Source organism: Neovison vison, chromosome 11, assembly GCF_020171115.1.
Source record: "Neovison vison isolate M4711 chromosome 11, ASM_NN_V1, whole genome shotgun sequence".
NCBI lineage: Eukaryota > Metazoa > Chordata > Mammalia > Carnivora > Mustelidae > Neogale > Neogale vison.
The window spans coordinates 206,228,719-206,243,524 of NC_058101.1; the positions used below are offsets into that span (position 1 = coordinate 206,228,719).

The 14,806-nt window shown below is 41.7% G+C and overlaps 1 protein-coding gene across 4 annotated transcripts in view; it reads right to left on the bottom strand.

The window, feature by feature from the left end:
• The window catches only part of MCPH1 (microcephalin 1), a 246,924-nt gene that overhangs the window by 146,010 nt on the left and 86,108 nt on the right, over positions 1–14,806 (bottom strand). For all 4 annotated transcript variants that reach the window (XM_044225719.1, XM_044225717.1, XM_044225716.1 and 1 more), the window contains exons 10-11: positions 12,880–12,917; positions 10,194–10,356 (exon numbers count right to left, since the gene is read on the bottom strand). In XM_044225719.1, coding sequence (XP_044081654.1) covers positions 10,194–10,356; positions 12,880–12,917 — 201 coding nt within the window. The remainder of the gene's footprint in view (positions 1–10,193; positions 10,357–12,879; positions 12,918–14,806) is intronic.

Consider the following 14,806-nt stretch of genomic DNA (forward strand, 5'->3'; position numbering starts at 1 on the left):
CCTCGGGGCTTTCTCTCCCTTGCAAAGTCTCAGCTTCAAGACCCATGAACTTGCCTTTTTTTTTTTTTTTGTCATGAGTATTAATTAGATTCTGTTTCGCCCTTTACAAAACTGAAGAACAAATTATTGATGTATATGAATGCCCAAAATGATGATGGAATCTCATTCACATTCTAGTCAATGGTTTTGTCCAGAGTGACTTCACAGGCTTCTCACACTCAAAAACAGCCCTCCTTTAAACTCCACTACTAGTCATCCTAATATAGGATAATATATAATTATATTTATAAATTATATATATTATATAACATATAATATATAATAGGACGGTGACGATCACAGTCCTAGTCACAAATCTTCTCAAATGTTCTCAGAAAGGGCAACACTAAAGCCCTCCATTTTCCAGGGGCAATCACTTTCCCCCATCTATCCTGAGTCTCCATGGAACCAGGAAAGCACAGTGTCTCCAATGTGGAAAAACCACGTGGCAACTCCACATTGGAGTTCATCTGAGGAACCGCCAGGATGAAGCAAAGGGATGGCAGAGAGTTCGGAGCATCCGAGTGGGACCACCTATGTCCTGGGGTGCAAGGGAGGTCCTACCGCAGCATGCCTGAGGCTCTGCGGAGGAAGAGTGTGTGCATTTTCCAGTAACTTCCTCGGGGAAGGCAGCGATGCGCTACAGGCCATATGCTTCTCCATAAACAGGATCCATTATTTTAATAATGGAAGTTTAAAAATTAGGTATACTGGGAGATGACTACTTACAGTCACTGCCTTAGGGATAATTCAAATCAGACAGGTTATTTTTCCTAGTATCGCCATCACTAAACACAACTGCAAAATTTGTGCACTAAACACTATTTCAAAAATGCTCTGTAAGGACTCAATAGGACAGTGGGTACAAAAACATTTTTTTATTTTTCTTAAGATTTTATTGATTTATTTGACAGAGAGAGAAATCACAAGTAGGCAGAAAGGCAGGCAGAGAGAAAGGAGGAAGCAGACTCCCTGTTGAGCAGAGAGCCCAATGTGGGGCTCGATCCCAGGACCCTGAAATCATGACCTGAGCCCAAGGCAGAGGCTTTAACCCACTGAGCCACCCAGGTGCCCCGTGAAAACATTTTTTAAAGTGGAAGTACTTTATCAAGATATAATTATCTGTGGCACAGTAAGAAGGATTTTGGAATCAAGCCAACGTGGATTCAAAGAAACAAACAGGGGACCTTAGACAGCTTGGTATTATAAGTGTCTAGCACATGGCTACAGCCAACAGAGGCAACGTAAGCAAACAGCTCAAAAACCCTAGTGATAAATGTGGTACACCAAGCATACTTTGCTTAAACATTATTCTTAGAATGTGCTCAGAAGTTAAGGTTAAAAAGAGAATGGTTTTCAAGATGATTCTCTTTAGTCTAGGGAAGACAGCATGCTCGACTACAATACTGGTGACAATCCTAGACTACCCGTCCAGTTCCGCCACTGCTCATAGTTCTAGGACAGCAACTTTGCCTTCCTCAGTAGCAAACGAGAGGTCCAGGCTGCATGAACTACAGGCTTCATTCTAGCTCCGACATTTGATTCTGTGCTCACACCAGTTAAATCAGACTCACCACTTCCTGAATCCAGTGTGAGAAAGCCAAAATTGCATCCCATCATTTCAAGAAAATTAATTCATTATGACATCATTCTTTGATTTATGACACACTTGATTATAAAGTGTTTTTTGTTCTTTTGTTAATAGTCAAAGTATCTTGAAATTTGGCTGTGGAACTGTCCAAACTCCGTATTTGCATTTACAACTGTTTAGCTTTCCAACTCTGTATCAAGCCTTGTTCCTAAGCTGTTCAGAATTAACATGTTTTGACCTGAATATAGGCTGACTCACTCCTCACTGCTATATGGTATCTTTGAAGCGGAGAAGGAGCTCCATGTAACAGGAGCCAGAAAGAAGCGGCCTCGGTCACAGGGCATTCCATTAGCTTTCACTGAACACAAAGCAGTAGAAAGGTAAAGCAGAATTGTAGATAAGTCAGGGAAGAACAGACGAACACCAAATAGGTGAAAGTTAGAAGATAAGGTCTCTAAAGAATTCAAACAGCACTAAGCTTAAACACAATTAAAAAAAAAAAAAAAAAAAGCTTTGGTCCTCAGGGATCCTTCGGTCAAATCAATTTCTTTATTTTTCTGTTGTGTTACTTCCTGTCTCCCACGAATAGGAAACAGAGCAACACCCAACACGGTTTTCTGTTTCTCTGTATCTGCCAGACAATTTAGTCATGAAGCAGGAAAAACACAAGTTATTCTCCCTGCTGAAAACAGCAGGGTTAACAATGAAAGTAGGAACCATTATAAACATGTACAAATTGCCAACACGGTTTTCAAAAAAAAAAAGTTTGTTTTTTTTTTAAATAAAAATTCAAACTGAATTTGTTATAAAATCATTATATTTTTTTGATATGACTAACTGGGCCACATACAACCATCTAATTTTGAAGAGCTGCTAGAAGCCTCCTTTACAAGCAATTTCCAGAGAATACCACACAAACCCTGAAATAAAAACATTCTCAGTAATGTTTTTCTTGGAGGCAAGCTCCCACAGCTAGCCAAAAGGAATATTTTAAGAATCCCCCAAATTGCATTGGGGACAAGGAAAAAGGAGGGGGACCAGAGAGAGGGAGAGAGAGAGAGAGAGTGTCATTCCTTTACACAAAGACAATGTGAAGTGTAGCATATGGACGCCTCACAACTTGGCCCTAGAAGAAACTGCAGGCTGTGGAGTTCCTATCTAAAGGCACACACAAGCAGCCGATGAGCATTAAACTGTGTATTGAGCTTAGCCATTATGTCACTTGGCTTTATAAATGACAATGGCAGCTAGTCTGTCTCAAAAGAGTTTATCATGCATGAGTTCAAGCCCCACGTTGGACATAGAGATTATTTAAAAAAAAAAAAAAGTTTATCATGTTTGAGCAATTGCATTTTTTAGGCAATTAAAGGAGGGAGGCCATGCAAGAAGCAATGATCTTTTACTTAAGTGAGATAAACAGGGAAAGAAATTCAGTTCATCTCTAAACTTTTTTTTTTTCCTTAAGAATGCAAGTCAGCAATAATCTATTAAAATCAATAAACACGCAACACCAGTGAGAGGAAACACTTGACAGACATCACAAGTAGACCACAAATAGACAAGCAGGCACTTTATACAGCAACAGATCTGGTCCTTTTCAGTTTCCCAGGAACTGGTACTTCTCACAAGTCATGAAATGTTTAGGCATCACTGGTAAAGTAACGTCTGAAGCGGCCTTCAGAGGAAGATACTAAAGCCAAAACTATCGCTCTCAAAATCTGAGTGATCACCTACAGCAACACTGCTCTGATGGTTTTGGAGAAGGTTAAAATATATGAAAATCAGTACTATAGTGGCTTTTACAGAAGTGGGGTTTCCAATATACCAAATTACCTCCAGATACCCCAGAGTACTCTTCTTAGGTCCCTCAAAGAACAAATGTGGGCACACTTCCCAGTGTCCGCCCAGACCCCAGCATGTTTCTCTCCCTCCTGTCCTCGCTGGGGGTCCCCCAGTCAGACCCCACTGACTCTCCTACATGCCCGCCGCACTCACGAGCCCTCCTGCTCATTCCTCAGAACTAGCGAGGACAGAACGGATGGCCCACCACAAAGTTCTCCAAGTTCCCACTTGTCCAGAGAAAAAGTATCTTTTTTAAATTGTAGGGTTAATGCAGTCTGTGGACAAAACTCGTGACAAAAGACAGTGAGTGATTCTCACAGCTCTTTGGGGAAGTTGATACACTGCCATCCCTGCTGTAAAGCTAACATTTATTAAATTCTTAATTCCTGCCAGTCACTGATGTGAGCACTGTGCACGTTTAATGCTTAGCTTTCACACAATCCCGCGAAGGAGGCAGGGCCTTGGCTCCGAGTCACCAACAGGGAGCCATGGCTCCATGAGGAGGCATTCCGCTCTCGGCACCCAGGCAGCTGAATGGAGTCTACTCCCGTTTTATATGGGGATGGAGGCTACCTTCCAGCCTGTGAACCCTCCAGATCTGGGGCCAGCCATGGAGCCTGGCATTGAACTCTCCTGTACTCAATTATTTTTCCTGTTGCTTCATGTTATCATCCTAGTAACTGTTAGAACAGCAGAAGCCTGGATCTCGTGTTCTACTATTATGGGTCTTCTACGTCAAGATAACCATAATGTAAACGTACTGCCAATGTGGACATTGTAAATGATGAAGATAATATGATAGAAATACACAGGGCCCTCCAAACAGAGCATGCATGTATTTACATATGTGTACAGATGTGTATTTTCAGGGTAGTTATTTAAACAGTAATATCCTTTTCATTCCTATTCTGAGTAACTATTTGATTTTGGTCTTCCGAGTAGAAGCCAAGTTAAATTTATGAACCTGTCCGAAGTCTTATCTTATAAAAGAAACTGGCTTAGTCAATGGTTTAGTTTGGGAAAAAAAAAATTAAATATTCAAGCAGCTGCTTTGCCACTATTTAAAATCATGATACTGGAACGCCTGGGTGGCTCAGTTGGTTAAGCGGCTGCCTTCGGCTCAGGTCATGATCCCGGCATCCTGGGATCGAGTCCCGCATCGGGCTCCTTGCTTGGCAGGGAGCCTGCTTCTCCCTCTGCCTCTGCCTGCCACTCTGTCTGCCTGTGCTTGCTCTCGCTTCTCTCTCTATCACAAATAAATAAATAAAATCTTTAAAAAAAAATCACGATACTGGTATATTCAATGCGTTATTTAAAAATATGAACTGATTGCTTTCGTGCACAAGCTCGCTAGTGTAAAAACCTGGAGGAAGCCTCTCAGGGTTCAGCATTCCTACAGCCTCAGTCCCCTCTCTTCTCTTGTCCTAGAGGTCCATAGAGCCAGTCCTCCTCCTGGAGGCCAGCACAGATACCCACAGCATCACCCAGTGAGCATGAAGGAACAGGAACACCTTCAAAATAGTTAGAGACCTAAGGCAATCGATTTTATACTTTTTGTAGGCATTTCTTCTTTATTTTTATTTTCTTAATGTTCTCTATTTCTCAACTATCTTTCTTCTTGTTTATAATCCACAAAGCCAGTTCTGAAGACAAAAAGTCTTAAATAGATGTACTGGGGTACAGTGAAGTGGATAATATGGTGCTTATGGAGTTAGTATCCTCATACTTATGGGACTCCAGAATGATGTACCCCCTAAAAGCCAACCACAGCTGAGCCCCAGTATTGTGACTGTGTTACCTTCCACGGTGAAAGGAGCATTGCAGATGCAATGAAGTTGAGGACCTTGAGATGGGGAGCTGTGCTGGCTTACCAGCTTGGCCCCATGAGAACACAAGCGTCCTTATAAGTGAAAGACAGAGGCCAGAAATCAGAGCAGGTGTGATAAGAGAAGCAGAAGTCACTTCCTGCCAGGGGCCATAAGCCAAGGAAAGCAGGTGGCCTTTAAAGCTGGAAAAGGCAGGAAACAGACTCCCCCTGGAGATTCGGCCCTGACAACACCTGGGCTTGAGCCCAGAGAAACCTATTTTGAACTCCTGACCTCCAAAAACCATAAGAGAATAAATGTGTGCTTTTTTTTTTTTTAATATGTGCTAATTTTAAGCCAATAAATTTATGGCAATGTGTTACAACAGCCACATGAAATGCATACAGTACCATGGACTCCTTAGAAGAAGAAATTATTCAAGGTGGTATCACCTTGTGCTTATTTAAGAGAATTGCTTCTGGCTGAGTTGGCCGAGTTTCTGGCAAGGATCCATGGGTGACATGTGGGCTCCTGGTGCTACCATCACTGGGCACCCAGCCAGAGGGAGTCACCAGCCTTCGAAAAACACAGCTCAGGGCATCTTGCTCCCTGAACAGAAACTTAGCTCATCATGACACAGGAACATTATCCAAATACTACCACGGCCAAGCTTCCCTTCACCCGCTGGCTCTCCTGTCTCATCTCCTACTTTTTCTCTTGGTGAGTCCCCACCGAGCCTTCTTCTTATTCCTCAAACATACTGGTCCTGCCTTCGGGATCCCGCCCTCGCTGTAGCAGTCAGTGCCTCAAAGACTGGACCTAAGAGCCGTCTGGGAACTCCAGCAGCCCAACAGCTAGAGGCCGGGGTTCTGTGGGAGATGGGCATGCAGCTGGTGGAAGTGGAGCTTGGGCAGCCCTGCAAAGAGAGAAGAGGACCATCCTATCCTGCGGTCAGCTGGTCCACCAGCAGGGAGTCCACAGCACAAGAGTCATCCAAGCTGTGGCAAGAATCATGGTTGTCTTTTTTTTTTAAATAAGATTTTATGTATGTATGTATGTATGTATGTACGTATGTATGTATGTATGTATTTGAGAGGGAAAGGGAGAGCGAGAGAGAGTGAAAGTGGGCTAAGACGGGGAGGGAGAACAAGAGGAAAAGAAGCACAAGCAGGATCCATGCGGAGTGCAGAGCCCGAAGTGGGGCTTGATCTTACAACCCTGAGATTGTGACCTGAGCAGAAACCAAGAGTCAGACACTTAACTGACTGAGCCACGGGGGCGTCCCCTATCACAACTGCCTTTTATTACTGAGCAGTATTCCACAGTATAGAAGTTTATTTTTCCCTTTACCCACCAAGGGACATGTGTGCTGTTGTCAGGTTTTGCTGATTATAAGCAAAGCTACTACAAATATTCATGATATTCATGTACAGGTTTTTGTATGAACGTGAGCTTTCACGTCTCTAGGGCAAACACCTAGGAGCTGGGTTGCTCAGTGACACAGTGAGGATACATTTCACATCACAAAAAATTTCCCAGCCATGATCTGGAACCACCTTCCATCCTCACCAGCTGTGTACGATGTTCTCCCTCTTTTCTAGGGGATTATCGCTGTACTTTATGACCCAGCCACCCTGTTAAATATGTGGCAGTATCTCACCATGGTTGTAAATCATATTTCTCTAATGATGTTGAGCATTTTTCATCTGCGTATCTTTGACAGGGTGTTCAAAAAAATGCTTTGGGCTATTTTTTGTTTGGGTTGTTTCTTATTTTTGAGTTTTGAGAGTTCTTTATATATTTTGGATTTAAGTCTTTTGTCAGATGAGCTATGCAAATGCTTAGAATGTGTTTCATGGAGTGTAAGTTTTTACACTTGACGAAGTGTCATTTATCACTTCTCATTTTACATATTATGCTTCACGTGTCGTATCTAAGAGCTCTGGGGGCGCCTGGGGGGCTCAGTCAGCTCAGCATCTGACTCTGGCTCAGATCATGGGCTCAGCATCCTGGGATCAAGCCCTGCGTCAGGCTCTATGCTCAGTGGGGAGTCTGATTCTCCCTCTCCTTCTCTCCCTCCCCTAATCACATTCTCTCTCTCTCCCTTTCTCTCAAATAAATAAATTAAAAAAAAAAAAAAAAAGAACTCTCCACCTAAACCTGGGTCTTATCCTATGTACTTTTTAGAGTTTTATAGTCTACATTGTAGTCTGATCCATTTGGGGGTAATCTTTATACAGTGTGAGGCACAGATCCAGTTTTGGTCTGCGGATGTCTAGCACCGTTTTGTTTTTTTTTTTTAAGATTTTATTTATTTATTCGACAGAGAGAGATCACAAGAAGGCAGAGAGGCAGGCAGAGAGGCAGGCAGAGAGAGGGGAGGAAGCAGGCTCCCTGCTGAGCAGAGAGCCCGACGCAGGGCTCAATCCCAGGACCCTGGAATCATGACCTGAGCCTTAGGCAGAGGCTTTAACCCATTGAGCCACCCAGGCGCCCCATATCTAGCACCTTTTACGGAAAAGACTCACCTTCCTCCACTGAATTGACTTTGGTTCCTGGTCAAAAACCAGTGGGCCATATTTGTGGGTCTACTTCTGGACTCTATATTCTGTTTCATTATGTCTGTCTTTTCCCAGACACTGAATTGCCTTGATTACAGAGACTTTAAAGGATGCCTTAAAAATCAGATCACATTAGTCCTCTTTGTACCTCTCTTTCAAAATTGTTTTAACTACGCTAGTTCCTCTCTCTCTCTAAATATATATATGTGTGTGTGTGTGTGTGTGTGTGTATATATGTATATATGTACATAGTTATATACATATACAAGTATATGTATATAGTTTAGAATCAGCTTATCTATATCTTCAAAGAACTCTGCTGAGGTTTTAATTGGGAATGTATTGAATCTATAGATTGTTTTAGGGAGGAGTGACATTTTAACTATACTGAGTCTCCCAATCCATGAACATAGTATGCTTCTCCATTTACTCTTTAATTTTTTTAACCAATGTTTTATAGTTTTCAGCATACAAATTCTGCACATATTTTTATGTCAGATTTACACTTGGGTATTTCAGTGTCGACCCTGTATTATTATATCCTTGTATCTTGGCAATTTGTTCTAAGAGCTTTTTTGTAGATTTCTTGTGATTGTCTACATGATGATCATGGAGTCTGTGAAGAGCCACAGTACCATTTCTTCCTCTCTAACCTAAATGTCTTTAATTTCATTTTCTCACCTTATTGTAGTTGTACTTCACTTCTTCACTCATGTGACAAGTGGCCCAGGTTCTGCCTCAGCACTAGAAGTTCACCAAATATGTTCCACTTCCTGCCTTTCTCATGTGTAGTGGTTAATCCCACATATAGTTACCATATGCTAAATTTGCATCTGGCTCTGTTTCTATGTATGATTAGTGGGAGAATATTGGCAGTACACTGAGCAGAAACAAGGATGCATCCAGGGAGTTGGTCTTTACACATGGCAACAGTAAATACTGATTCTCATGTCTGACCTCTCTGCTCAACGTCCCAGAAGAATAGATTGGGTACAGAATCAAGCACAGATGTATATCCTCCTAAATGATAAAGAACATTTTTCCCTCTGAGACATGAGGGAAGGAAGAGCTGACTGATAAAGACCCAGAAAGATTGTGAATTGGAGAGAAGGAATACAGGGTATTCATTCATGGAGTTATAGATCATATTTCTTACAAATAAATGGGAATCAGTACAAATATACAATTAGGTAAGGTAGTCCCCCGTTGCTACCAATGCAAACAGTACTTTTGGGGAGGAATTTAAAACTTTTCCACTTCATGACTTTAAGCACTAATGTCACAAACATCTCATACCAGAGAGCTTCGGGGTTAAGTCATGACACAGGAAAAAGATCACAACCATTCTTAAAAATACATCTGTAGTTTGTTTGCATATTATAATCCTACTGGCTTAAATTAACACAGTATTAATATAATACATTCTTAGGGGGAGGAGGAAGAAGGGGAGGGTGGATATGTGGAATATTCAGTATAGTAACACAAGTAAGAAATGACAGTACTTTCATCAGACAGCAATGCTTTGGAGGGACCATAGGTTGAGGATCAAAGTAAAAATAGAAAGAGTAACAGACAATCTTAATTTCTATGAATAGTGAAAACAATGATTTTTTTTTTGTTTGTTTTTTCCAATTTATTTATTTTCAGAAAAACAGTATTCATTATTTTTTCACCACACCCAGTGCTCCATGCAAGCTGTGCCCTCTATAATACCCACCACCTGGTACCCCAACCTCCCACCCCCCCGCCACTTCAAACCCCTCAGATTGTTTTTCAGAGTCCATAGTCTCTCAAAAACAATGATTTTTTTTTAAAAAAAAACTACCTTTAATGCGCAGAAATAAGGGCAAGCAATGTTACAGATAGATATGCGTAAGATAAAACATATCCAAATGGGATTAAATGAACATGTTTCATCCTAAGTAAATCCATCTGTAAAAACAATCACTGAATTCTTTTGGCTTTTTAAACCATCACTAACATAGGTCACATCATTTCTTGGTCAAACACAGAAGAAAGTTCATTTGACTGTGAGAACACGCATTTTGTGTTTTCATTCCAAGCCTGTTCTAATCTTATTTCTGCCAGTGGCTGAGCTCTGTATCCAGAAGGCCACTCTTCTGCTTTCGGTCCTCACCACACTCCCGTTCCCAAGGGATCAGCAGTGGCTGGAGGTGCTGGGCCAAAGGGAGAAGAGTTCAAGATGAGAACAGGAACAGGATTCACCGCTCACAGGAAAGTGTGCAAAGTCACACGAGTGCAAATCAAGTGATCTAGTGTCCCTGCCTCAGATGACCACATCTAGCTTCTGTTTTCATATATGTACTTGCAACAACTGCTTACACAACGGCTTACCCATTCATAAGAGAGAATCCAGCAGCCACGCGCGATTCCCAGCAGCACATTCAGAGTTCGCAGAGGAGTCCCGGCGAGCACATGAGTGGTCGAGTCACACACTTCCCGGGCAAATGAAAAGCCCTTCAACTTATTCACAACCTGGATGACAATGTTCTGCTTTCTGACAAATAGGAGAGGAAAAAAATCAACGGATTACTATGTTTCCTACATATGAACATCAAGGTGGTTATACTGAATAACATTTTTTTTTTTAAATAGAAAGCTAAAATTCGACGTTGATCTCAGCTACGGAGCTCACATTTTAATTTATTTATAATCAATGCCTTAAAGTATGGGGAAAGAAAAAAACCTTCAGTTCTCAGCTCCAACTGTCTATTTTAACAACTGACAAAGCAGGGGGGCCTGGGTGGCTCAGTGGGTTAAGCCTCTGCTTTCGGCTCAGGTCATGATCTCAGGGTCCTGGGATCGAGTCCCACATCGGGCTCTCTGCTCAGCTTTCCCCTTTCTCTCTGCCTGCTGCTCTGCCTACTTGTGATCTCTCTCTCTGTCAAATAAATAAATACAATTTTTTTTTAAATAAATACAATCTTTAAAAAAAAAAAAAGCCTGACAAAGCTGCCCCAGGCTTAAGTGGCTTCACCACCACGGGTGGGAACACAGCCAGCATCAGGGATGGCCCCGGCTCTTCCCACCACTGTTACTTCTCAGAGAGATCTGAACCAGCCTGTGCAGAGTCAGGACCAAGCTTATTACTTGCTTATTTTATGTGAAGTATAACATTTATTTGAATTCACACATACAGTTTTTTCTAGTAAGAGCCGGGAAAAGGCCCTTTTCGTTACACTATCAGCTCAAGCCTTGGGGCTAATTTGGCAGAGGCTCCTTATTTTTGCAAAACCCATCATTGTTTGTCTTCTGGTCTGTCATTCCATTAGTGCCTTAAGTACCTTTGAAGAAATATATATCCTTCCCATCTAACCTCCTCACCAAATTGTTCACCATTTTTCCTCTCCTCCTTTTACAAGGACCCTACTAAAGCCCTTGGTTTTGACACGTTACACTTCCCTCTCCCTCCCAGCAATTTTGGAAATCCCCAGTGAAATATAAAGGACATGAAGGGCTTTCTAAGTCACTGTAACCTACATGGTGAGTTAAGAGATACATTTTTCTTCTCTCTAAAAATTATTATGAAGAAAAAGAGGTTGTCCTTGCCCCTGCAATGACCACCTCTAACAATGCCCCCACGGGCTTCACAGTCCTTCCCAGTTTTATCTCTACCATCTTGGGCAAGTCAATCTCAAGACCTATTTCCTTACAAGTGAAATGAAAGGGTGGGACTGAATTATATTCTAAACTCTAAGAGATCCCTATGGTAAAAAAAAGACAGATGGGGGAAGTCCCCAGTCCTATCACCACTTCAACCAGAGAATCAGTGCTTATTGGGGTGATGGAAAATATTAAATTCAGGGGAAATGCAAAGAAAACAAAAGCATAAGGAAGTGAAAAGTTCTAACCATATGCTCACCAGAACCCTTCATTTCCACATATCGATGATTTTCCTATTCTATGTCTGGCAGCTGCCTGCTATCTGTTAGATGTGTTAATCAACCACAAGTGTTTCTTCGAGACACAGCTAATCAATGTGGCATCAGAACGTCTAGGTCTTTTGTTAAGTCCAGACAAGAAGTATAAAGGGCAGGGTGGGGGGGAAGCGGATAAAAAGAGAATATGGCCTAAATGAAAAGTTTGATCTTCAAAACTTTGATGGAAAAAATAACTATTTACTAATGTGCTTTATATTGGGGGCAAAAATAGAGATTTTAAAAAATATCACACCGACCACACTCAATTTTGGCTTCCATATTAGATGATTTAGAAGGTTCAGTATATTTCATAAGAGATCAAGAAAAATCATGAGTGTGCTCCTTTTACAATAGCTAATGCATGGTGTTTGAACTATTGGTGCTTTTGCTTTCATATGCCATGGGTAGGAAAAGGATCCTACAACATCAAGTATTACAAGCATGCACTTTTTTACTGGCTATTTTTCACTGAAGTGTCCCAATGTTTTGACGAATGCCTTAAAACCTTAAAACGTATGATTGATATAAAAAAACAAAACAAAACATGGTTTTCCCCTTTAGACAGGAATTCAAAAATCTGTTACAAAGAATATGGTGCTGTATTTTTGTTGGATGTGCTATATATTGTGTTAAATGTTTAAGGAAGATGATAAGAGTGTGCCAGCAAGCTATTAACTCTTTCCCAAAATGTGTGGATAATGGCTTTAACAGCGTTGAAAAGAGCGTCCCAGCAAAGTGTTCCTTTAAGAACTTTGAGGGAATCGGCCTGTGGTGCTCCATTTGCTGGACTTTCACGGGGCAGAAGTAGTGGACACACAGAGACAGGACGTAGGAAGCAAACACAAGGAAGAGAAAAACACCGGAATCCCTCCTAATGCTGCGTAAACAATCACAGAGTCTTCCGCGCTAACCTGCTCAAAGGCTTCTAACCACCGTTTTTTACTTCCAGGGTCCTTCTAACTCCAACACCAACTGTACAGAGGAACAGCAAAACGGCACAAAGCTATGGGCTGCCTTAAACGTGCAGCATCACAGTATATGAAAGAAAAATCTAAAATTTTTACATTGAGTAGAAAGTTATCAAAACAAGGAGTACTTACTCAGATGGCATGCTTGTCATGACTAATGTTCTTGTTGGCTAGAGATTTCAAAAGAGAAGGAACAAAAAACAGTCAGAAGTATAAAAAACATTTTTTCCCACAGAAATTAACTTTAATACATTTTTTAAAAAGTTACATCACTTAAAAAATAAACATTTAAGCATATATCAAAGTAAAAAAACTTTATATTCCTGGAAAAACAAAACAAAACACAACAGCCTGAGAGATACAAATTCAGATACTACCCCAAACCAATCCAAAATAATTCCTGAACATGAGGTAGAGGAGTGGGGCAGTGGGGGGGCGGGTAGAAATACTTTCCCCCAGGAGTCCGTTCTCTTAGTTAGCTAGCAGACCTGTAAATGTGCCATCCTGCTTAGGTATCAGCAAGGAAGAAGAGGGTAAGAAGGCATTTTTTTCAGGCTAAAGTGTTATTTTCCAGTTTCTATACAACTCTAGCCCTGCCTCAGTCAGACATACACAGTACTGCTCGTGGTCCTGGTGCCTAGGTCCCTCAAATGCTTTAACCTCTCACACCCAGAAGTTCAGATAATGGGACTGCTTATTCATGAGTTAGCATCTGCTATTAATTGGAACTGTAAAGTTCCTTTTTTTAAAGTAAGTTTTTAAATACTTTTTTTTACTTACATAGACACATGCTGATGGCATAAAAACATATATGTTAAATGCTTTGGAAATACGTCATTAGAAATATAAATTCCCCTATAATTCTACCATCCAGAAAAGACTATTGTCCAATAATTTAGTTTACATTCTGCCAAATGTTCCTTCCATGGGAGGGTGTGTGTATATATATATAATTAAAATAAAATGGACTCACACTACCCATACATTTTTGTAACTGAGATGATACACTTTGAATGCAACCAACTGTGCAGTGAGACCATGAGCTAACCATTGCACACTTAGTGTGTCTTGAAGGACCATGCACATAAATGAGAAGGAACAAAAGGCATTTAAAGGACCGGTGTGGATACACACGGTGGAGTCAAAGGAGCCTGTGCGCTGTACGGGTGTATCTGGGGAAAGTGGAGGAAGGAGCATGAAGAGATAATATGAATCAAAAAGATATTCAGGGGCGCCTGAGTGGCTCAGCCGGTTAAGCCACCACCTTCTGCTCGGGTCATGATCCCAGAGTCCTGGGACTGAGTCCCACATCAGGCTCCTTGCTCAGCGGGGAGCCTGCTTCTGCCTCTGCCTGCCACTCTGCCTGCTTGTGCTCTCTCTCTCTCTCTCTGACAAATAAATAAATACAATCTTAAAAAAAAAGAAAAAAAAGATTTCCCCCCCCAAAAAAGATACTCGAAGAAGTGTCAGATGTGGTAACTCGGAGGATCACTGACCTCTTGTCAGTTGTCCCTCCAGAGGAGTCTGTTGCTAGCCCTCATTTGTTTTGGATACAAAGCAAACAACTACAGCACAGCTTTGTGGGCTGAGTCGGAAGACAAGGTCTTTATGTAGGAGTCTATAATCACCAAGGGAGATTCCGGTGGAACCTGATCGTGATCCTCAATGTTATCCTTGAAGGAAAGCTATGCAGGCCCAGGAATGTAATGAGCCCCAAATAAAGTCCAACAGGCGCTCCTTCCACGACACCCGCTTTCTTCTGTAGAACCACCCAAAAGATGCCAGTGGAATGTCATCTGTGGAAAGTCACCCAAGGAGGGAAGGGGAATGGACAAGGAAACCTCCTGATTTCTCCCATGCTAGGCTTTCTCCCCATGGCTTCACCCTTCTTTACCTGCACCCGTCTCCCCAGGTGACCCTTCACACAGCCTCGTGGATTTACTTGCCGGCCACATGCTGACAGTTCCCAATTTCATATCTCTAGCATAAACCTATTTCCCGACACCCAGACTCAAATATTCTACTGACTACACGATAAGGAGGCCCATCTGGAGGTCTA